At 40.3% G+C, this 25,064-nt stretch overlaps 1 protein-coding gene across 2 annotated transcripts in view; it reads right to left on the reverse strand.

Annotated features, from left to right (window-relative positions):
* The window catches only part of KHDRBS2 (KH RNA binding domain containing, signal transduction associated 2), an 852,627-nt gene that overhangs the window by 233,427 nt on the left and 594,136 nt on the right, over positions 1 to 25,064 (reverse strand). For both annotated transcript variants that reach the window (XM_030198996.1, XM_030198995.1), the window contains exon 6: positions 8,347 to 8,542. In XM_030198996.1, the coding sequence (XP_030054856.1) occupies positions 8,347 to 8,542 (196 nt within the window). The remainder of the gene's footprint in view (positions 1 to 8,346; positions 8,543 to 25,064) is intronic.

Below are 25,064 nucleotides of genomic sequence, written 5' to 3' on the forward strand. Positions count from 1 at the left end.
GAAAGTTAGTATTTTGCTATCCAGATGCCACACACGAAAAGGAAAGGATCGACGAGAGTGGGAATCCAGCCTACCTCATCCTCGTCACCGTTACAGCCAACTCTGGAACGTTTTCTGACCGAAGGCCCCCAATCAGGAATGAGGGTGAGGCTTCCCGCAGTAAAGACGACCGGAGAAGAGGAGTCTCTAGGGGAAAATGAAATATCTCTATCCCCTCCCTTGGCTTCGAAAGTGCCTCTGTGTCCAGTACAGACAGCACTAAGGAAGGGAGTTTCGAGCTCCGCCGGAAGTGCTGAGAGTGAGCCCCCAGGTTGGGATCTTAACATGCTGTATAAATCTCTAGAATTAGAGTCTCCGGATTCTGGAGGCTCAGGAAAATCTAAAGAGGTGAACCTGGAAAGGATATGGTTAATGCTGAAGAAAATGGATACCTCAATACAGGAATCCCGAGGTGAGATAAAAGCTCTAGCCTCTAGAGCCTCTAGTGCAAGGTTTGGTCGAAACTGAAAGAAGAGCTTTCTACAAAAGTTAAAACTTTGCAGCAAGAAGTAGACAATCTGTGTGAATTTAAAGTAGCTGCTGTTAAAGACAAAATTTTTCTTCATAATAAAATTGAACAAATGGAAAATTTGAATAGATGGCTAAATTTAAGAATCCTAAATTTCCCCAAATCTCCTGGAACTCTGCCTCTAGAGATGTTCAAAAGATATCTGAAAGACATTTTAAAGATGCCCTCAGAAGTTTTCCCCCTGATAAATAAGATTTTTTTATTTGCCTCAACGAAAAGGCAGGGAGAAGGGAGTTGAAGGAATTATAGAAGATAAGAGTTTGGATCTTAATGATTTATCTGCAATACTGGAACAATCTATGGAAAATATTTCTGAGAGAGCGACGCTTTTAGTGTCGTTCGTATTTGAACAAGACTTAAATGCAGTGTTAAAATTATACTCCAGAAATTCATCTATGCTATTTGCGGGGGCAAAGATCTGGATTTTCCCCGGTGTTACTAAATCCACACAGTTGAGAAGGAAACTTTTTCTTGAAATGAAACAGAAAACCCTAGACGTGGGTGGAACTTTTTTTTTGGCCTACCCTTGCAAATGTATAGTCCATTTAGGGTTAACAAAATACGTTTTCTTCTCCCCCAGACCATTTAAAATCCTTTCTAGATTCTAAACAAGTGAAGTTAAAAGAATAAGATTGGGGGGTAGCATTAAGCCTTGTTTTGTATGATTATATGATAAATGGAAATCTTCTCTAATATATATGAGCCCCCCCCCCCCCCTTCTTTGTTAGTGGTCTGAGGAAGCATTTCATATTTTCTTTTTGTTAAGGGAAATAATTCTTATAAATTCTCCTTATTCTGATATTATGGGAAGTAGTCCCTATATTTTCTTTTTAAGTTTGTTACTGCTGTATTGCTTTCACAATGTATATTGAAATTTGTCACATATTTTGAAAAATCATAAATAATTAAAAAAAAAACAAATCAGAGAAAATGTTTCTTCACTCAACGTGTAATTAAACTCTGGAATTCGTTGCCAGAGAATGTGGTAAAGGCGGTTAGCTTAGCGGAGTTTAAAAAAAGGTTTGGACGGCTTCCTAAAGAAAAAGTCCATAGACCATTATTAAATGGACTTGGGGAAAATCCACTTCTTATTTCTAGGATAAGCAGCATAAAATGTGTTGTACAGTTTTGGGATCTTGCCAGGTACTAGTGACCTGGATTGGCCACTGTTGGAAACAGGATGCTGGGCTTGATGGACCTTTGGTCTTTCCCAGTATGGCAATACTTATGTACTTATGTACCACGTGGCCCTTATGGTAATTTCATTTTTGATGCGAGTCCACTACGTGCACCGGAAAATAATTTTTATTTTCTGGCGTGTGGCAGAAACCGTTTAGTAATCGTCATTCTCCATGCGTAGCTGATTACCGCACGGTTAATGCGTGAGATCTTACTGCTAAGTTAATGGCTGGTGGTAAGGTCTCAGACTCAAAATGGACATGTGCAAATTTTTTGCCACATGTCCATTTCAGGTACGCTGAAAAATGGATCTGCGTGCGCCCAAAACATGCGCCTACACTAGCGCAGCCCATTTTTTGGCACACCTTAGTAAAAGGACCTCCGAATCTTTATTATCCCCCAGTCCGCAGGGTCCTTTTCGTTAAGCTGTGACCAAAAATGGCCTTAGCGTGCCTTTGTGTGGGGTTTTTCCTGCATGTGAAGGTAATTTTTGCCACAGCCATAAAACGAATGATTTTCTATTATTTTTTTTAAATGGCCATGTGCTAATATTGCTTTTAGCATGTGAACACGTACAACTACCCATTTTTTAGGCAGTAAGAGCTCACAAAGTAATCCTGTGCTAACTAGTTAGCTTAATGTAGCTGCACTAACTGCCCCCTCCAAAAAAACAGAAAAAATTTTCAGCTTGTGGATTAGCACCCACTAAAATGTCACACCGCAGGATGCCTCAGCACACCTCACAGTACACCATTTTAAGCTACATTAGATGTATGTTAGCATCTAAGTGCCTGAGCTTCCATTTTCCCCTTAAATCTCTGTCCAATCTCTGAATCTGCAATCTAGCACTCAGTCCATGAACCTTCACTCTCCCAATATGTCCCCTATCTTTCCATGCTTCGGTCTCCTACCACTGCTCTCTGTCTTACCCCCCTCCACCCCCCACCAGAGGAAGGTAAAGCATGTGTTCTGTTCTAGCCAATCAAATACAGTCAATGGCACACTCTAAAATACTGTAATCAGACATTGCATATTTCATCATATGGATATTTGTTCACAGATACTTTTATTGTTGAATTATGCATGAAATATAGCTGGTGAGATTCTAATTATTGTTTGGCTTGCATGTTAACTTTCACAATTTAATTAGACAAAATCCCCTGGTTTCGTAAAGCAGTGGCAGCTAATATTAAGAAAAGTATCATGAATACTGGAAAAAAAAAAGAAAGACTCAAAAGCTTTTATCATTAAAACCTTGGTATGTGTGTGTATGTATGCTTATTTCTAGACTAAGCAGCATAAAATGTATTGCACTGTTTTGGGATCTTGCCAGGTACTTGTGACCTGGATTGGCCACTGTTGGAAACAGGATGCTTGGTTTGATGGACCTTCTGTACTTCTAAATAAGAGACAGTAAATGTTTTCATGTTAATTTTTTTCAAATGGTTGCTCACTAATGCTAACATTAGCACACAGCCATATATTGAAAAAAGGAGAAATGGGCTTAGCATGTAGGAAAGCTTAGTAAAAGGGCCCCTACGTTATTATGTTAATTCATTCAGATTTTGCACTTAGTATGAAATTACAGCTAAGTAATCTAATATACAATTGATATATCACACCTATTGTAACAGGAGGTTCTATGTTGTTTACAAAAGAAAAACACAAAATTGAAGAAGAAAAAACAAACAAACATCATAATGCTAAACATAAAATCATCTGTAAAATGTATCAAATAAAAAAAGTTTTAAGCTTTTTGCATAATTGCATATAATCTAATTCTATCCAAACTGGATCAAGTAAATTATTCCACAAAGAGATGGTCTGAAAAGAGGACATAGAACCAAGCTGACTCTTGAACCAAATATCCTTAAAAACTGGATATTTCAATTGTAGAACTCTTATGAACTCTAACAGAATTGTAAAAAACAATTTTACAATTGTTTTTACAAGTCTAACAATTAGAAAAAAGTTGAATTAAGAGTTCATATGTGCTCCCATATACTACTTGAAAAACTAAGCATACAGCCTTAAAGGTAATTTGTGCATGAACATTGCCAATGTAGTTCTTTCACATGACTTGAAAAACTATCATACTTTCTCAATCGTAAAATCAGCCTTATTGAAGTATTCTGTAAAAACTGTTATTTAGCCAACAACTTGCTACTTAGACTAACATACAACGAACTACAATAGTCCAAGCTGGACAGAACTAACATTTGAACCATCAAAACAAATGGCATGTATGAAAATAAGGCTTTATAAGTATGAATTGACGCAAACAGAAAAAGATTAGTCTGAACTTCAAAAGTTAAGAATAATCCAAAATAATGACCAAAACCTTAGATTCTTTTTCTACATTTCAAACTAATCCATTAGAAAAACTAAATTAGAAAGAGTGAATTTCTCAAATAGAGAACCATAAAACTTTACTTTTAGCGTGATTTAATTGTAACATATGCTAATGGCCCATTTTTGACTTTTATTCGTAGCACAAAGGATTCTAGCAGACGTTTCATATACAGAAACACAGACAGGGACCAGCATTAAACTATCATTTGCATAAGCAAGTAAACATTTGCCCTTATCAACAGCAATATATGAGTGGGAACTCATAAAAGGGTAACACAACATAGGCAATAAAGGAGCTCTATAATATTTCAGCCCCCTATTTTAAAATCACATGGTTCAGAGACCCGGTTTATCTCTGAAAAGTTGCAAAAACATTATCGGTATATTAGCATAAAATATTATTGACTTCATATGTACGATCTTTGCTATATATTTCTTAATAGGCAGTCAGGGGGTCTTTTACTAAAGCTTAGTTCGAGTTATCTGCAGCAGGGCCCATTGTATTCCTATGGGCCCTGCTGCAGATAACTTGAGCTAAGCTTTAGTAAAAAAAAAAAACACAAAAAACCTCAGTCTCTTAATTCCATGATTATCTGAAACAAGATAGCCTAAATCCATTGGTCAATGGAGGAACCTACATTGACCAGATGTGATCATAATATGGCCAGCCAGCAGGCTATCCTGTACTGTGTACCATGAAGACTCTCCCTTGTTCTGGTTGCAGTCTAACAAAAAGGCCCTGAAAAATTGTGTAGGGGAAAGGGGTAACTGACTTAATAGATCAATCCAGTTACCTTGGGGCTCTTGATTGATTGAGTGAGCAATCAGCTTTTGCAGGGAGTTTAGCGGCAGAATCAAGCTAATATTTTGCTTACAGCTCCTGATGCCAACTTTGTTCTGTTTGTTTGCTCGAAGGATATAATTGAGCAATACTTTGTTTAACCTCTCAGTACTTTCATACAGAGCAAAGCATATGGCACCGTATCCTGACATTTTTCTAATGCTGACACATTTGTTGGGTTCCATCTTTACTTCCATGTTGGTCAGGCTCTATGCAAAAGCACTACCTTGTGAACAATAATTTCCTCACCTCCTTCACACAACAGCCAGGTATCATCATCAAAATGCATATCTGGCACTGCAATCCCAACCTACCCATGCTCCTTCCATGGCCTTGCCCCCTTTTCAGATCTGTGTACTAGTATTTATGTGCACCTCTTTATAGAACATGCCTAAAAAGATGCATGTGTAATTTCTAATTATTGCTAATTAGTGCCAATAATTGCTTATTATTGCCCAATTATCAGCACTGATTGGTTTATTCAATTAAGTTACACTAGCAAATTGGACACATCCAAATTTGACTACGCAACTCAAAACATTACATAGAGAATCTGGGGAATAGGGGGTAATTTTGCACAGGGCACCCAAAGTTAGTCACCAGAATGATGTGCACTGGGCATGGATTCTATAAAAGCAGTTGTGCGCAGACCTGTCTTTGTAGAGTTTTTGCTTAAGTCATTTCCAAGCCTAACTTTAGGCACCAGGATTTATGCCTGCAAAAAGCTAGTATAAATGCTCATGCCTAAATACATCATAGTACTCAGCTTCACATACAATTAGACATTTTAATAAATCTCTAAAGGTTTTAATGGATCTTCAGATCAGCGTGTGTGCTTCCGTATTGGCTAAACTGAGCCAAGCAGATCTCAAGGGGCATCACCGCAATCCTCATCGATCCTATTATTAATATTTTTCAATGTCCATATTTTTCTTATTTCCTTTTTCTTCTTTTTTAGGTAATGGCTAACAATTTCTCAATAGATAAAAAAACTATCAATTGCACTTGCCTCCTTTGCTGCCTATTACGATGTTTCACGGTATTGTACTGACATTGTGATCATCATGCCTATGTTATTTGATTGTTCTAATGCACGCCTATTCAGGTATACTATTTGTATAATGCAGACATACATCCCAATATTCATCCAGTGGTGAGCACAATCTTTATTTTATTTTATTTATTTATTTATTTATTTATTTAGATTTTGCTCACACCTTTTTAGTAGTAGCTCAAGGTGAGTTATATTCACGTATTGTAGCTAATTGTATTATATAAATACTGCAGTAGGGGAGTCCTTTTTCTAAAAGTAGACTTCAAATCAATCTTTCAGTTACTACTTATAGCCCCTAGCTATTCAGCTGTACTGGCCACTAGGGAACAGAGGTATAGGCACAGGGGTGAAGGTGGGGGCTTAAATTGGGAGGTTGAGGGATTGATTAGGGTGTTGGGGGCTGAATCAATGGTGTTCGGGAACTGTTCAGGATGTTGGGAGCTGGATCGGAGATGTTCAGGGATTGATTGGGTGTTGGGGGCTGGGGATTGGGGGGTGGGAAGATGTGCTTAGGGACAAATGGACTTGGGGCTGGAAGCTACAGCTGTGAAAACTGGCTTTCAGCTTGATGATAGGGCCACTAGAATAACAATTCAAGTGGGGCGGCTGTCAAGCAGCATTATTCATTTACCACTGTAGTCAGAAATCTGCAGGACTGTTAAATCACAGGTGCCAACTACCAGAGAAAATCAAGGTGCAGTCAAAACTCACCTTTTACTGCACTTTAACAGCATGATTTAGGGGGAGAGTTATCGTTTATAATGGCAATTTTAGTATGTGGCTCAAACTAGCCGGGGGGGGGGGGGGGGGGGGGGGGGGGGGGAAACTATGTGTGGAAATGTCACTTTGATTTCACCCCCAATTACTTAGCATTCCTCCTGTTGCCAACCCATATACTTCTACTTAGAAATGCCACTGGGAGGGTGAAAGGGTGCTGATGGACTGAGGAGAGGGGGTGGAGGGAGAGAATAGGGGCAATACTGGACTGGGGGAGGGGGTGGAAAGGTTATTTCTGGATTAGGGGAAGAGGGCATCCACAAAAGTTTGACGAGGGCTCCATAGGTGGTTAAAGCAGTCCTGCATACTTTTCCACATAGCATTACAATCATGGATAATTGTAATCTTTAGTCTTTAAAGAGGCATGGTTGTTTAGATTTATACAACAAACATAGTATATTAAATGATCAATGTATTCAGTATACTATTAAAAAAATAATTCATTTTGAGGGTGAGCATACAGTAGTACTCAACCTTCAAGTTAAGAAATGGCATTATCATTCATTACAAATGAACTCTGTGGGTTGATTTAATAAAACATCAATAGACTTCTTAAGGCTAATAGATGGAATCCATTAATATACCATCTCTTAATTGTGTTTAAAGAAAAAAAAAGGTTTTGACCTGGACAAAGAATTAGGTTAATCCTTTTGCAAGTAAAGCTTTTGGGAGTTAATGGCTCTAAGGATGAACTTGTAACTGAAAGTTGACAGTATCCTGCTTCTAAAATAATGTCCTATGTTGAAGATCCATAAAACATAATGGTGATGAGTTAAAACAGGGAGGCAATTAGAATGAAAATGGTATGTTTTATAAATATAATTTGAATGATCAAATTCATAAAATCAACCCATAAACTACAAGAGCTTGGTTTGAAAAACATGGCATATGAACAGTTCAGTTAGGGGCCCTTTTAATGCCAAATCGGCCCTACTGCCGTGGTAGAGCAGCAGCCCGGCAGTAGTTTTGAAGTTGGCACACGCAGTTTCCCAAGATGAGTCTGACCACTGTGGCCACATTGATGTGTGCTGCTCAATTATCACGGGTTAGCATGTGAGCCCTTGCCACCAAACAAACAGGAGGCAGTAATGGCTCACAAGGTAAATGGCCAGGCACTAACTTGGGATGTAGTGCCTGGCCATTGATGCTATAAATAGAATTTTGGCATTTATGCAGATGTGCTAAGAGGTAGCCTGAACACGCAGGAAAACCATGTGCTAAAAGTAGTGCAGGACACTTTTTAGCGCATCTTTGTAAAAGGACCCCTCAATGAGGTAACTAGTATGCAAACATTCTTTCTGTAACTAAGGTAATTTTTATATTCCAAAATTATTATTTGCTCAGTATATTATTTTGCACTCTTTCCAAAATTTGAAGTACATTTTCAGCAATGGAAAGACTTCTTTTGACATGCTTCACTCAATTCAATAAAACAATGAAATTCTGTTTCCTTCCCCATTCTGTGTCTGTGAGAAAAGACCTTGAGGAATCAGTCTTGAAGCATGTCCATAAATAATCAAGAACCAGCTGAAGAAGGGGAACACATTTAAAAACTGAATACTAGGTAATACTTACGTATTCATCGTAAGCTTCATGTGCTGGTGGGAGAGGTAGCCTGTAACCTGGAGCTGTTGGAGCTCCCCTTGCTCTAGGTGCAGGAACACCTCTAGCTATAGAAGGAACTGGAAGTGCTCCACGTGTTACTGGTGTCCCTCTGGGTGCTGGCGCGCCTCTTCCTGGTGGAGGGGGAGGAATTGCACCTCCACGTCCCCTATGAAAAAGAAAATAGGACTTAGGACAATAATGTTGCACCAATTAGATAAAAAATACTTCCAGTTTCTGAATTAAGAATTATGGCCTAAGTATCAGATGTACTCAATGGTTCCTGCCATTTTGTGTATACAAACAGTTTGAGAATAGAAGAACCGCTATGCTATGTCAGATCAGTGGTTGATCAAGCTCAATATCCTATCTTAGACAGTTGAAGTCTAGGTAATTTGGGAGATTCCAGCTTCTAAGCTGTGATAAAACAATGCATTTTGCTGCAATGACATTTACCTTAGGAATATGTATCACAGGTTAATAACTCCTGCAGTAGATTTACATTTATTTAACTGGAGCTGGAAACTCATGTTCCTGACTGCTGGAATGCAGATAGCTGACCCCAAGTTGGAACAGTTATCATTTAAACAAATCGGTCTTTCATACCCTGAGCCTCCCTGACATGAAACATAACCATACCACCCAAGGATGTTGAAGAAAACAGGAAACGGGGTGTTCTTATCTCCGCTATATGGGCTGAAGCCAGTAGGCAGAGTTTTCTGGCAGTAGGTGGAGCTTTGTTAACTCAAAACAAATAGCAAAAGATTATTAAAAATAAATGTGTGGTCCATCTGTAAAACGTCTAAAGCTGTTCCAGTTGGATAAGGTGGAGGACAATTTTTTTTAACTTGACAGCTTTTTAATTTATTTGAAAGCTTCCCATATCTAGATATGTATCATGAAATAAAAATTGAATATTACTAAAACAGGTTAAAATTATTATAGCTGGTAGAAACAGTAACTATAACCCCTGTATTTTGTGCTAATTTTTCTACACTTTTCTATACAATACAGATGGCAAGATTTCAGTGAGGATATCCTGTTTCTTGATGGGTTCATCTTAACTGTTGTCGTATTCTGCCTTAGAAGCCTGGTGATATAAAGATGGAATATACTGAAATTAAATGGCAGTAAAATTAAACTCTCCTTTCATTGGGGCACATGGAATTTTTTTTTTATTTTTGTTACATTTGTACCCTGTGCTTTCTCACTCATGGCAGGCTCAATGCAGCTTACATATTGTATACAGGTACTTATTTGTACGTGGGGCAATGGAGGGTTAAGTGACTTGCCCAGAGTCACAAACAGCTGCCTGTGCCTGAAGTGGGAATTGAACTCAGTTCCTCAGTTCCCCAGGACCAAAGTCCACTACCCTAACCACTAGGCCACTCCTCCACTCCACAGCAGTGTCTGAAGTTTACATTTTACATTTAGATAAACTGTTTACATTTTAGATACACAAATGAATTATTCTGTTTTTAGGCATATTTCAGCTATCAACTGGAGGTTTTCTTGGTGATTCATGGGGGTGGGGGTGCAGGAGGAATCCCCTAGACACTCCTACTCATTTGGTGCCCAGGCTCAAAATTGTGCTAGTTGACACCTTGCAGCGCTAACGCTAGGAGTCAACCTGCCAAATAAAGATGTGGCAAGTACCCTTAAGACTGCTCTAAAGGTGCTGGATAAACACTTTGTATAACTGTGATACTCTTCAGTAAGAACTAAGAAGCAAGGTGCGTCAGCCTGTTTGTTATATCTGTGAAATTCTACACACAACTTAAGCTGTTACAAGGATAAAAATAAAAATCAAGCAAGTCAAAATAGACTGTTTCAAAAACTGCTAACTAGTGATTGATCCTGTTTCTTCTCCCCACCCTCACCCATCTGATTGTTTCATTAAACGTGCAGGTTTCAATGGGGAACAAAATGAAATTAAATGAAACAGAAGCAAAAGCTCATTAGTGGTTTTCTTTCAGCAAATAATGAACAGAAACAGCTTATTTCATTGTTTGTGTTTTTTTTTTTTTCATTTCTTTTCAAAATGAATACACATCCTTAATGAATTGGGCATCTTGATTGTTGTTTCATAGGAGCTTATGCTTGTATTGAGAGGAAGAACCTGAAGGATGGAGCCTTCCTTCAGTACTAGATATTAGCATGTGGAAAAATCCACAATTCCAGGAATAGCATGTATAGAATGTTTATACGTTTGGGAAGCTTGCCAGGTGCCCTTGGCCTGGATTGGCTGCTGTCAGGGACAGGATGCTGGGCTCGATGGACCCTTGCTCTTTTCCCAGTGTGGCATTACTTATGTACTTATGTAGGGGTATTTTTGCAAGATGGTGGCTGAGTGAGTTGTTCTGCTGACAGCCCACTTTTTCAGGCAACTTTCTGTGGTGAAATGGAAAGCTGGGAGGACCTACCCAATATTAATGGTTCAGTATGATCCAATGAATCATAATTTGTTGAAAGCCGCAGTCAGAACTGTTGTACAAACTGCTGGAGAGTCTGAGCCACTGCAGACTCCTGTCACTTTAGTATCTCTATCCCTGGAAGAGCACAGTCCCCCCCCCCCCCCCCCATTCTGATGCCAATGAAATCTGTTGTGTCATAACCGGGGTCTGCAAGGTGGCGGAGACCTTGTATACTGAAGGAAAGGGGAGCCAGTTGAGACTGCTTCAATGATGCCATTTGCTAGCATTGCGGGAGATAAGAGAAGGCAAGGTGAGCCCCTGCGGATTTTGGTATTTGAAGATCTCCAGCCGGGTAAGACACTGAAGGGGTCATTTACAAAGGCACGCTTGTGTTTTTAGCGCATACTAGAAATAAGTGTGCACTAAACACTAGAGATGCCCATATATTCCTATGGGCATCTTTAGCATTTAGCACACACTAAAAACACTACTGCAGCTTTGTAAAAGACCTCCTAACTAAAGAGGATTATTTTTCCTGTTGTATCTTCAATTACCCTAGATACAAAACCTGTGGTGATTAATTTGAAGTCAGATAGGACAGTTTTCCTGTCATGTTCTATCAGGGTTTATAGCTCAATAAACCCATGGGAAAGAAGTAAAACTTTTGGAAAAGTGAACTGAAACCTTGGAGCAAGGACTACAAATGAATCAAGAAGCTGTTGCTTCTGTTATGAAAGATCACAAATTTCTGACATCTAAGCTGCAGTCATTGGAAAATATGGCCCGGAAGAAGAACCTTTGATTAATTTTTGTTTAATTGCAGTTATTATGGACACCTTAGAGGATTTTGTCTGTCTTTTTACCAGTATAGTATTTGTCCTGTTTGAGATGAGGGAGTTGTTGCTTGGTCAAATATCTTACAGATTTTCTGGAGTCTACTCAGGAGTAGAAAACAGTTCCTGCTACTTTGATAGTGACTTTATTAGTGGGTTCTGTCAAAGCATAGGCGTAGACTGGGGGGGGGGGGGGGGGGGGGGGGGGCAATGCCCCCCCAAACGACGAGGACGTGGACTGGCGCTAGAATGAAAAAAAAAAAAAAACAAGCAGGCACGCGCTCGTCTCCATCCGCTTCGCTGCTTCCCTGCCCTCTCTGTCTGAGTCCCGCCTTCCTCTGATGTCATTTCCTTTCGGGCGGGACGCAGACAGAGAGGGCAGGGAAGCAGCGAAGCGGATGGAGACGAGCGCGGTCTACCCCCTCTCTTCCTACCCTCCGGCGCAGGCAGCCACCAATCTTCTCTAAGCCTTTCTTGTTCCTGGCAGCGGTAGCGACGTACACGCTGCCTTCAGCTCTGCCCCGAAGCCTTCTCTTCAAGTTCCTGTTCCCGCATAGGTGGGAACAGGAACTTGAAGAGAAGGCTTCCGGGGCAGACCGAAGGCAGCGTGTACGTCGCTACCGCTGCCAGGAGCACAGAAAGGTTGAAGAAGACTGCTGCCTGCACCGGAGGGAGGGAGGAAGAGAGGGGGTAAACGGAGTCACGATCCTGGACCTCGCGGGGGGGGGGGCAGCAGAGGGAAGATGAATGGGACTGGGAGGGTGGAGAGCAGAGGGAAGGAGTAAGAGATGGATGGGACTGGGAGGGTGGGAAGCAGAGTGAAGGAGCAGGAGATGGATGGGACTGGGAGGGGTGGGAAGCAGAGGGAAGGAGCAAGAGATGGATGGGACTGGGAGGGGTGGGTGGGGAGCAGAGTGATGGAGCAGGAGATGGATGGGACTGGGAGGGGTGGGAAGCAGAGGGAAGGAGCAGGAGATGGATGGGACTGGGAGGGGTGGGAAGCAGAGGGAAGGAGCAAGAGATGGATGGGACTGGGAGGGGTGGGTGGGGAGCAGAGGGAAGGACCAGGAATTGGATGGGACTGGGAGGGGTGGGAAGCAGTGGGAAGGAGCAGGAGATGGATGGGTCTGGGAGGGGTGGGAAGCAGAGGGAAGGAGCAAGAGATGGATGGGACTGGGAGGGTGGGAAGCAGAGTGAAGGAGCAGGAGATGGATGGGACTGGGAGGGTGGGAAGCAGAGTGAAGGAGCAGGAGATGGATGGGACTGGGAGGGTGGGAAGCAGTGGGAAGGAGCAGGAGATGGATGGGATTGGGAGGGGTGGGAAGCAGAGGGAAGGAGCAAGAGATGGATGGGACTAGGAGGGGTGGGTGGGGAGCAGAGGGAAGGACCAGGAATTGGATGGGACTGGGAGGGTGGGAAGCAGAGTGAAGGAGCAGGAGATGGATGGGACTGGGAGGGTGGGAAGCAGTGGGAAGGAGCAGGAGATGGATGGGACTGGGAGGGGTGGGAAGCAGAGGGAAGGAGCAAGAGATGGATGGGACTAGGAGGGGTGGGTGGGGAGCAGAGGGAAGGACCAGTAATTGGATGGGACTGGGAGGGTGGGAAGCAGAGTGAAGGAGCAGGAGATGGATGGGACTGGGAGGGTGGGAAGCAGTGGGAAGGAGCAGGAGATGGATGGGACTGGGAGGGGTGGGAAGCAGAGGGAAGGAGCAAGAGATGGATGGGACTGGGAGGGGGGGGGGGGGAGCAGAGGGAAGGACCAGGAATTGGATGGGACTGGGAGGGTGGGAAGCAGAGTGAAGGAGCAGGAGATGGATGGGACTGGGAGGGTGGGAAGCAGTGGGAAGGAGCAGGAGATGGATGGGACTGGGAGGGGTGGGAAGCAGAGGGAAGGAGCAAGAGATGGATGGGACTAGGAGGGTGGGGAGCAGAGGGAAGCCTACTGGAAAGAAGACACTGCATAAAACAGAAGACACTGGGATCAAAGCGAATAGAAAAACTACATGATCAGACAACAAAGGTAAATAAAAGTTTATTTTATTCATAATTTATTAATTGAAATGTGTCAGCTTTTTGAAATGTGCATCTGTGATATTTTGCCTGTAAATTTCATTTCCTTCCTCCATATTAGCATATTCATTTGCATATGTATATATGCAAATGATATGCTAATATGCTCCACCCATTTTTTGCCCCCCCCCCCCCAATGAAACAGTCAAACTACGCCTGTGTGTCAAAGATTTACTTTTGAAATATTTTCACTGGAAGGATTCTTCATTTTATGATCTTAAAGTTAGGATGTACCCAGATGTTTCTACAGCCACCCAGAAACGAAGGAAAAGAGTTTCTTCTACGGCCAGATTGGAGAATTGCATTGGCTCAATTATTCCTCTAAGTGTGTTGTGAAATATAAAAATGTTAAGTCTATATTTTATGAGCCATCACAGCTTTGAAGATTTTTTCTTAAGGATAACTAAATCCTTGTCAAAGCCTACTCCTTCTGTAGCATCTTTCTCCTAGAATTGATACTGTATGTGCAGGATTTTATTTAGGTAACTGTATCACACAGCCTACTGAAAAACCTCTAGATATAGTTTTTATTTTTTAATATTGTGAAATCCTTCAGCTCCTTTATTGTAAACTGTAAAGCATTGTCATTGTTAAGTGTTTCCGGCTTCTTTTTTTTTTTAATGGTTTGTTTTCTTTTATGTTATAGTACCATAGAAATGTTTCTTGTTGAGAAATGTAAAAATGAGGAATAAAAATAAAATTAAAAAATATTATCATGCCAGCCTTAAGGAACACCAATGTTAATACACACCTTGAGATGCAAAATAGCACATAGAAAACGTAATACATTATTTTCTGTTTACCAGCTAAATCCTAATTTGCATATTATATCGGCCAATGATGCAGAGAGGATCTTTTCGATCTGGTTAGCTCTGTAGATATACTATATCCTTGAGCTCTTTAAGGCCATTTTTCCTTATATAGTAATCCCTTTGGGGGTGGAATTTCAGGCATTAGTAACCAGATATCATCATCATTTTCTGGGATTCATTATATATATATATTTTTTTTAATTTGTTTATTTATTATTTTAGTGATAATACAAAGAATACATCTTTGAAAAGATACACCAGATGTAAACACAAATACACTAAAGAATATAATATATATAGAAAACATCTCTACAATCTGGTTACAACAGTCCACCAAAAGAGAAGGAGTAGGATTCAAGATTGATTAAACCAAAGGAAGGTTGGTGCTATTAACTTAAAGTTTAAGGAAAAACAAGCAGTGGTACTCCTTAATTTACAGAACCATAAACCAGAGATGGAATTAGCATTGGTTTTTCTTCATATCAAGGAATGACCTTAATTGTTGAGGTTCAAAGAATATATATTTTTTATCCTTGAATATCAAAATACACTTGCAAGGGAATCGTAATTGGAAAACTGCTCCAACATTTAAAGATTCTTGCCTCATATCCAGGAACTTTTTCCGCCTTTGCTGAGTCCAACGAACACAGAGACTTTGCTTCCTTTAAACTCAGGATAAATTTTTCTAAAATAAAGTCTCAATAAAGATTCTTTATCTTGTAAGAAGACAAAAGATACAATCAATGTCGCTCTGGTTTCTGTATTATCCACAGACTGCTCCAAAAATATATATTTTTTGCATATTCTAGTGATTTGTTGATCCCACCCCCCTTATAATAGTTTAGTGAATTCTATATTGGCAATCACACACATATGGGGTTGTTTACTAAAGCTTAGCTCGAGTTATCTGCAGTAGGGCCCTGCTACAGATAACTTGAGCTAAGCTTTAGTAAACAAGGGGGGATAATTTCCATTATAAAATACAAGTGTATGTTGGCATTTACACACCAACATGTAGCTGCTGCTTCTTACATCATTAGCTGGTGTAAATGTCTGTAATTAAATGTGGCATTTGTGTGCATAACTGCCATGATTATAAAGGTTGGGCACATAAATGATTGGCACACACCTGTCCATGTGATTAAATAGTTTTTATTGTTATGTTTTTTGTTTGTATACGTTGTATGTGATTTGTTCTCTGCTTAGGCTTTTACAGATATAATAGGTTATAAATAAAGTTTTATTATGCTCCTCCCATGTGCACACTCCCTTGTAGTCACAAGTTATAGATTTTGAGTGCTAAGTTTATAGAAATGCAAATAACTGCAGGTATGTGCTCCTTGGTTTTCTAATCACTTAGCTACATTGAAATGTGATTGTTGTAAACTTGAGCACACATGGTGGAAAGGTAGGAATTCTGATATGAATTTAAAGGCCCAATGGAAATATCTTTTATCTGCTTATAAACAACAAATAAAGGAATCCAAGATGGTATATTATTCTAGAGATAGATTGCCCAAATTTAGGGAAATTAATTTTGGATTGTAAAATGTCTTACCATGCTCTCCCCTTCTCTACCTTCTATTACTAATATTCAACCAACTTCTATTGATTTAGGACCCCTTTTACTAAGCAGCGGTAAACCCAACGTGGACTTACTGCGTGCTAAACAGGAAATGCAATCGGGCTACTGCAGCAGCCTGGTGGTACTTCCCACCCCTTGCGCACTGACATATCAGGCATTACAAAAAATATATTTATTTTTGTAGTGCTGGAGTGTACGCAGTGGTAATTGGGTAGTGCCACACGCTGCCTGGTTACTGCCGGGTTAGCATGGGAGCCCTTACCGTCACCTCAATGGGTGGTGGTAAGGGCTCCCTCCCAAAATGGCTGTGAGGCAAGTGCTTTACTTGCCGCATGGCCATTTCCTGCGGGAAAGAGAGATTTCCCTTTTACCCGCTGTGGTAAAAGGGGGCCTCGGCACAAGTGAAAAACATGCACCAACGCCAGCGCAGGCTCCCTTTTGCTGCCACTTGGTGAAAGGGGTCCTTAGCTTGCTTTTTTGCTAACAAGGAAGAGGTGGTTTACCAACTTTTTAATGCACCTTCTTGCTTGTTCCATTCTAATGAGAAAGAAGTTGATGTTCCCCTTGCAAAGCCTGCTGATAGGATTTAGACTTCTTTTGATCAAGGGGTCTTTTACTAAGGCACACTAGCCTTTTTAGCATGCTAATATTTAGGGCATGCTAAACGTTAGCTACTGTATATCCGTATAGTCCAATTGACATCGCTAATGTTTAGCATGCCCTAAATATTATTGTGCTCAACAAACGCTAGTGCACCTTAGTAAGAGGCCCTCAATCTGATGTATAACTTTTGCTACAATGACTGTCATCTACTCAGTGTTCTCTTGATAAATGTCCTTCTTTTCTTCTCAAAGATCCTCCTCAACCTATAATTAACTGGATAGTTCATTTTCTTAACCTTCCAATAAGTCTTGGCTAGTTTTCCTCATCTATGGATAATATTGTTTTGATTCCAATTCCAAAGGTCACTGTGTACGTCTAGCAGCACTATAGAAATGATAAGTAGTAGTGATAAGTAGTATTTAGATCTGTTGCAGGTTTCTAGTTTCAGATCCATTGCAAATATACCATTACTTACCAAGTTGATTGAGTTTATGGTATCTGGGCAGACGCATTCCAACTAAAGCTGAACGCAGAAAAAACACAATGTCTCATCTTGTCTTCACAATATAATACAAACAAACCCAATACCATAAACACACCGGACTACACCCTCCCGGTCTCTAAACTTCTGGGAGTCACAAATGACCAAAATTTCACACTTGAAGATGATGCGAAAAATACAGCAAAAAAATGTTCTACTCAATGTGGAAACTTAAAAGAATCAAACCTTTCTTCCCAAGGGAAGTATTCCGCAGCCTAGTACAATCAATGGTGCTAAGCCATCTAGACTACTGCAATGCCATTTATGCTGGATGTAAAGAACAAATCATTAAGAAGCTTCAAACCGCTCAAAATACAGCAGCCAGACTCATATTTGGGAAAGCGAAATACGAAAACGCCAAACCACTAAGAGAGAAACTACACTGGCTCACACTAAAAGAACGAATTGCGTTCAAAGTTTGCACCCCGGTCCACAAAATCGTTCACGGGGAGCCCCGACCTATATGTCAGACCTTATAGACTTGCCTACCAGGAAGGCAAAGAGATCAGCACGCACATTCCTCAATCTCCATTACTCTAACTGCAAAGGACTAAAATATAAATCCACATACGCGACCAGTTTCTCTTACATCTGCACACAGCTATGGAACGCACTACCGAAGGCCATAAAAATAACGCAAGACCTAACTATCTTCCGAAGGCTACTGAAAACAGATCTGTTCAAGAAGGCATACCATAAACACCCATCTTAAACACCAAAAAATAAGACTTTACACGACATAGACATAATTGAAATCTTATCAATTGACTGATCAACCTCCTTACCACTAATGAATAAGCATAACCACTTCAATCTCTATGTCGAATATGGTCTCTCCATAGTCGATGACCTAAAGAATGATACAACCCAATTTCGTACTCAGGAACGTTCATGTATTACCATAATTTATTCTTCCTTAACATTTATATGCACATTATATATATCTATACCATGATCTGTTCACATATGTTATGTTACATGTATGTTACCAAGTATGTATGCAACTTAACACATTACCATTTGTAATTCTGTTACCCAGAAATGGCAACTGCCATTAAGGCAAATGTAAGCCACATTGAGCCTGCAAATTGTTGGGAAAATGTGGGATACAAATGCTACAAATAAATAAAATAAAATAAATTATATTGAAAAGTTTAATTTATTAAACCTACTCAGTATGGTTTTAGACGCATAACAGTGACACTTTGTTAATGGCATTAACTTCAAGAGGACAAGAACATTTTGAGTAGAGGAGGACAGATGGTGGTACTACAGTTTGACTTCTCAGCAGCATTTGATACTGTTAGTCATAACACCTTGTTGACAAGATTGGCAGATTTTGGGTTCTCAGATTCAGTATTCATTTGGTTTACTTTTTTCTGAAAAATAGGAAATATCAAGTACTATAAGATGGTTTATTGATACATTCTTGGCATTCTCTATGTAGAGTTTATCACGGAATTAGCACAGAATCCTGTTTTCAACTGTGGCCAATGCAGGTCATAAGTATCGGGCAGAAACTCAAATTGTAGCAGCATTCTATGCTACCAATCCCAGTGGTTTCCCTATGTTTGTTTCAATAGCAGACTATGGACCTTTCCTCCAGGAGCTTGTCCAAACCTTTTTTTAACCCAGATACGCTAACCACTGATACTACATCCTCCTACAAACAGTTCCAGAGCATAACTATTCACTTAGTGGACAAAATATTTCCTCCTATTTGTTTTAAAAGTATTACCATGTAATTTTATTGAGTGTCCCCAGTCCCCTAGTCTTTGTACTTTTTCAAAGAGCAAAAAAATCAATCCTCTTGTACTTGTTCTATATCACTCAGGATTTTGTAGATCTCAATCTTATCTCCCCTCAGCCATCTCTTTTCCAAGCTGAAGAACCCTAACCTCTTTTGCCTTTCACTTATGTGAGAGGAGTACCATCCCATTTATCATGTTGGTCATTTTTCTTTGAACCTTTTCTAATTCTACTATATCTTTTTTGAAAAAAGGCAATCAGAACTGAACACAGTACTCAAGGTGAGGTTGCAGCATGGAGTGATACAGAGGCATTATAGTATTCTCTGTCTTATTTGATATCTTTCTGCTAGTCCCTATTTACTCATATAGGGCCCATGCTGTTTCTCTTTAAATTCTAATAGAAATAAGATCGAAGATTGGTCCTCTGTTTATTATCTTAAACTGAATACTGACAAAATTAAACTTCTATGGTTTACCAGAGTCATGGAGGAAATTCCAAATTGTATACCTATAGATAAGGGAATATCTCTTAAAGTGGAAATGGTTTTGAGAGTTTTGGGGGTATTGTTGGACTCAACCTCATGCATGGAGGCTCAGTTTTCTAGTTTAATTAAACAGATTATTTTTTCAGGGTTCAACAATTGTGTTTGGTTTGTTCAAATTTTTCCTAGGAGTCTTTTAGAGTGCTGGTACAACCATTAATTATTTCCCATCTTGATTACTGTAATTTCCTTTATTTGGGTTTGTCATTCAACTGATTGCAGTCGACTGTTAGATTGATATTTGGAAAAAGAAATTTGATTTTGTGTCACCCCTTTTGTTTGAGCTTCATTGCTTTCCTGTAAGAGTTTGTGTATTATTTCAATTTTGTTGTTTAGTTTTTAGAAGTCTTGCCGTCTGTTTCCCTGAAAATTTACCATTACTACTATCTTTTCAAACAACTGGATCGACTGATTTTGATCACAATGTGGATCGACTGATTTTGATGCTTCCTTCTATTAGGGGTCTGAAACGTGAAGCATTTCATAACTGTTTTGCTTATCAAGCAGTTAAGATTTGGAATTCCTTATCATTATACATTAGTTTTAGCTCTTATTATCTACAATTTTGGAAACAATTAAAATGTTATTTTTGTACAGAATTTTATTAGGATAATTAGTCTGTTATTTTAGTTGTACTTCCTGATTTCCTGTTATCAGTTTCTTTTTGTTACCTGCTTATAGGGATAAAGTGCCTAATATAACATAATTATAAATTAGAGGTAATTATCACCAATTAACTAAAATTATCACTGATTGTTAGCTTCAATTAGCACCTAATTTACCCATTATGTGTAACTGACACTAGTCTATAACCTGTGTGTGCAATTTTACATGCTAAGCATGGAAATATGCACTCCTTTATGAATAAACACTGAAATCACAAACAGGTCAGTCAGCTCAGAAATATGTCTGACACTGGTCATACTTTTTAACCACTGGAATTGCCATTGAAGACCTCTTCGGCGCATCCTGATCTATCTTTGCCATATTCAGGACTTAGACTGTAAAATTCTGCCCGGCACTGGCTTGCTTCCCAACTACTGGATTTGCCATTAAAGCACCACTCCTGTCCATCATAAAACATCAACAGCCAATAGGTTATTTAAGGTTTATTTATTCCACAACTCGGGCATTCGGCACACACTCAGACGTATCAACCCCCGCCCCCTTCAATACCACACTGCAAGCCATATTTTCGATAGAATTTGATTTATTTTGGCCGAAGCCAGGAACATCAAAATTGTTACAACTTAAACAAATTACATTACATCCTCTAATAATCATTATGCCAGCATTTGCATTTCTACACAGCTTCTACACGTAGTTGCATATTCTGGGCCACAGGCCAAACCGTACCAAGCCCCTGTGGCCCCCTGGGCTGCTTTCCAAGCACCCGACGTCACTTGGTGTCTCCTGTTGAAGGAGGCACCTACCACATTTACAAAACGACGTTCTAGGCCTCCCAGCCGTCGAAGCCAGGAGACAAGCTGTGTACATGTTGTTTCCTTATAACAAGGCTGCTCACATGCAAGCCTACCATTTGCATCAACTTGATAACTTTCCACACAACTCTTTCTGCAGCAGTAATTACCCCAAACGTGTAACTGTTATGTGTCAAGCTGCTGTGTACCCATTGCTGGCTGTGCGTAAACATTGTAGCGTAACGCCACAGGCCACGGCAACGACACCTCATTTGCCATGGTCCCCCATTCAGACTGTAGAAGTCTGCCCGGCACTGGCTTACTTCCCAACTACTGGATTTACCATTAAAGCACCACTCCTGTCCATCATAAAACATTAATAGCCAATATGTTAAGGTTTCTTTATTCCATTCTCTTTCAATATAGGGACACCTCCCATTGAATTCCCTCACTGCTTTTTGTCTCCACCACTTCTTCATTGTGAGGCCGTGGCCTGAAGCTTTGCTACAGCTTTTCCTTATGCTGTGTTCCTGTGGAGAGCTGTTTTGCAAGCCAGGGAGTCCTGAGGAGTAAAGTTTGGCCTAAAGCTTTCACTTTATGCTGTGTTCCAGTGGAAGTCTGCCTCCAAGCCAGGGAGTCCTGAGGAGTAAAGCTTTGCTACAGCTTTCACCTATTGCTGTGTTCCTGTGAAGCCTGCTTTTCAAGCTTGGCAGTTCTGAGGAGTAATAGCTCTGCCTACAGCTTTCACCTTTGCTTGGGTCCAGTGACGTCTGCTGCCAGGCCTGTGAGTCCAGAGCCTCCTGTGCCTCAGGTGTGATTCCAGTCACCCACTGTGAGTCCTTACTCACTGTATTGAGTGAGTGGCTTTGTGCTGTGTTTGGGACTGTGTGGGCTGGATGACAGGGTGCTGCAGGTGCAGCTGCTGAGGCCACATCTCGTGACCCTGGTAGTGCTCTAGAAATGTTAAATAGTAGTAGTAGTAGTAGTAAGAGGGAGTGGTGCGTGGAGCTTGGAGGGGTCCGCGTGGGCTGTGCAGGGCTGTTGAGTCTTCTGCCTTTGGAGCGTTGGCTCATGTTTGGCTTCTTTACCTTGCTTGCCTTGGGAGCGTCACCTCAGGCTTAGTTGCTTTATCTTGCTTGCCTTGGGGGCATCTGGCTCAGGCGCCTCAGTGAATGTTTGGTTGTCATAGGTGACATCACTAGTCTTCTGTGAGTGGAGCGACCCGCTCTTGCCTCCACCTGTGGTGCAGGTCCTCAAGAGACTCTTCCTTTTTCCCTTTGTTCTGCTTCTGCTCCACTCTGGTTTTAAGGGAGCTTTCCGCGGTTGTTCCGTGGCTCATCTGAGTGTACTGACAGAATGAACCCTTTTCTTAATGGCTAGTGGTGTTACCTCTGTCAACCAAATATTGCCTGTTTGTCTTTGTCCCGCTAGGGCAGACCCTTTTGCCTAGTGTATTGTGTTCTACTGTATGCCATATGTTTGCAATGCTCTGCTACTCTTGAAATGTGCAGCTAAGCTGCTTGTGTTTGATTTCCCCATATAGCTAGGCTGTTTTACTTTATCTTTATGGTATACTTTATGCTTTGCATTGTATTTGGTAGTATTGAGATGCACAGCTAGGCTGTTTATGATACAGCAAGGCTATTCTACTTTATCTTTACTGTGTATGTTATGTTTTGCATTGTTTCAGCCAGGTTAGACTGTATAGCTAGGCTACCTGTTTTCCTTTCTGTGCCATTTGGCTGCCCTTTTAGCCCTGCCTCATTTCATCTGCACTTGTGCTCCGGTCCAGTTCTTAGGAGCACTCTTATTTTTTTGAGGTGACTCGGTCTACCCAGAGATGGTTGGGTGATTCTCACGTGGCACAATCCAGGTCACAAGTACCTGGCAGAAACCCACTTAGTAGCAACATTCCATGCTACCGATCCCAGTGCAAGCAATGATTTCCCCATGTCCATCTCAATAACAGACTATGGACATTTCCTCCAGGAACTTGTCCAAACCTTTTTTAAACCCATATACTACATACTCCAGCAAAGTGTTCCTGAGCTTAACTATTCATTGAGTGAAAAAATATTTTCTCCTATTTGTTTTAAAAGTATTACCATATAACTTAATTGAGTGTCCCCTAGTCTTTGTACTTTTTGTTAAGAGTAAAAAAAAATCAGTTCACTTGTACTCATTCTACACCAGTCAGGATTTTGTAGACCTCAATCATATTTCCCCTTAGCCATCTCTTTTCCATGCTGAAAAGCCCTAACTTCTCATATGGGAGGAGTTCCATCCCCTTTATCATTTTGATCACTCTTCGTAGAACCTTTTCTAATTCCGCTATATCATTTTTGAGATACAGCGACCGGAACTGAATGCAATAGTCAAGGTGAGATCACCTCATGGAGCGATACAGAGGCATTATTCATTACATTACATTACACTGGGATCTTGAGGTCTGTTACAACAAGTTCTAAGCGGATAACAATCAAGAGATGGAGAATTCTCTAGACAATTGTACAATAGATAATCACAGTCTCAAGAAGAATAAATATAACATCTATAAATTTAAGAGAGATCTTTCTGAAAAAATGAAAGTTTTTAACAGCATCTCAAATGAGGATTAATATCCTATTCACCTGAGAAAAGAAAGAAGGGAATTCCAACTGGAGGATGCTTGATATGTTACAGAACATTGTAAAGGTCATAATGTCTTTACTTTGTGGACAGTGGGAAAGTCTTACATGAGATTTCTGGTAGATCTATTATGATTTTGATTCAATTAAATAAACCAGAGAGTCTCCATGAAGGGTTTTAAAGGTCACTGCTAAGATTTTAAACTGCAGTCTGGCCTTTAGTAACAACCATTTTCCCATATGAAAGTAGTGTGTAAAAATAAGTGCACCTGATTTGTATCAAATTCCTAACAAAAACAGGTGTTTTTTAAATAGTTGGAGGTGTTCATAGTTTTTATTTATCTTCCTGGTGTACTCTGATTGGTTAAAATTGCGAATATGCTCCATAGGTGTCATTGAAATTGAAAAGACATCATTGGAATACATGATCATGAACTGGAATGCATAATTGCAACACATTTATTTATTGGTATTTATATATTCCACTTAATCTGAATGTTAATTATTCAGTTCTATGTGGCTTACAATAATTAAGACCAGTATGAAGAAAACAAGTACGAAGAAAACATACACAGCGAGATTTTGAAAAGAGCAAACAAATAAAGATATCATAACATTTGCTGTTTAGTTCATCGTCTAACAATGCAAAAATTAGTTAAAGGAATGCCTTGAGAAATTTATAAAATATTAGATAGTTGGTAATCCTTTTTATCTCACTAGGGATGGTGTTCCACCATGTTGAACCTGTATGTGTGAAATCTCTGTTCAATATGGATTTATATCTGATGTTTTTATAGCTATGAAAATGTAGTATGAGATATATTTACCTACATTCAATATGTGTACTAGATCAAGAAACTATCAGCTTCATCAAGTAATCTGGGCTCATGCCATAGATAATTTTGTAGATGAATGTACATGTTTTAAAGATGATTCTGGCTTTGATTGGTAGCCATTCAGGCTTATTTTTGAAAGAGAAAGACGCCCATATTTTGACCCAAATCGGGAGATGGGTGCCTTTCTCTCATGGGCGCCCCAAATCAGTATAATCGAAAGCCGATTTTGGGCGCCTCCAACTGCAGTCTATCGCGGGAACAAACAAAGTTGACGGGGGGGGGGGGGTCGGAGGCGTGGTGAAGGCGGGACTGGGGCATGTTTATCGGCTGAGGAGAGCTGGGTGCCCTTGGCCGATAATGGAAAAAAGAAGGGCGGCAGTAGCAAGAATTTGGGCTGCTTTTTTTGGACCCTTTTTTCACGAACAAGTCCCCAAAAAGTGCCCCAACTGCCCAGATGACCACCAGAGGGAATCGGGGATGACCTCCCCTGACTCCCTCAGTGGTCACTAACCCCTTCCCACCAAAAAAACGAACTTTAAAAACTTTTTTTTGCCAGCCTGTATGCCAGCCTCAAATGTCATACCCAGCTCCCTGACAGCAGTATGCAGGTCTCTGGAGCAGTTGTTAGTGGGTGCAGTGGACTTCAGGCAGGTGGA

Source organism: Microcaecilia unicolor, chromosome 3 (genome assembly GCF_901765095.1).
Source record: "Microcaecilia unicolor chromosome 3, aMicUni1.1, whole genome shotgun sequence".
Taxonomy (NCBI): domain Eukaryota; kingdom Metazoa; phylum Chordata; class Amphibia; order Gymnophiona; family Siphonopidae; genus Microcaecilia; species Microcaecilia unicolor.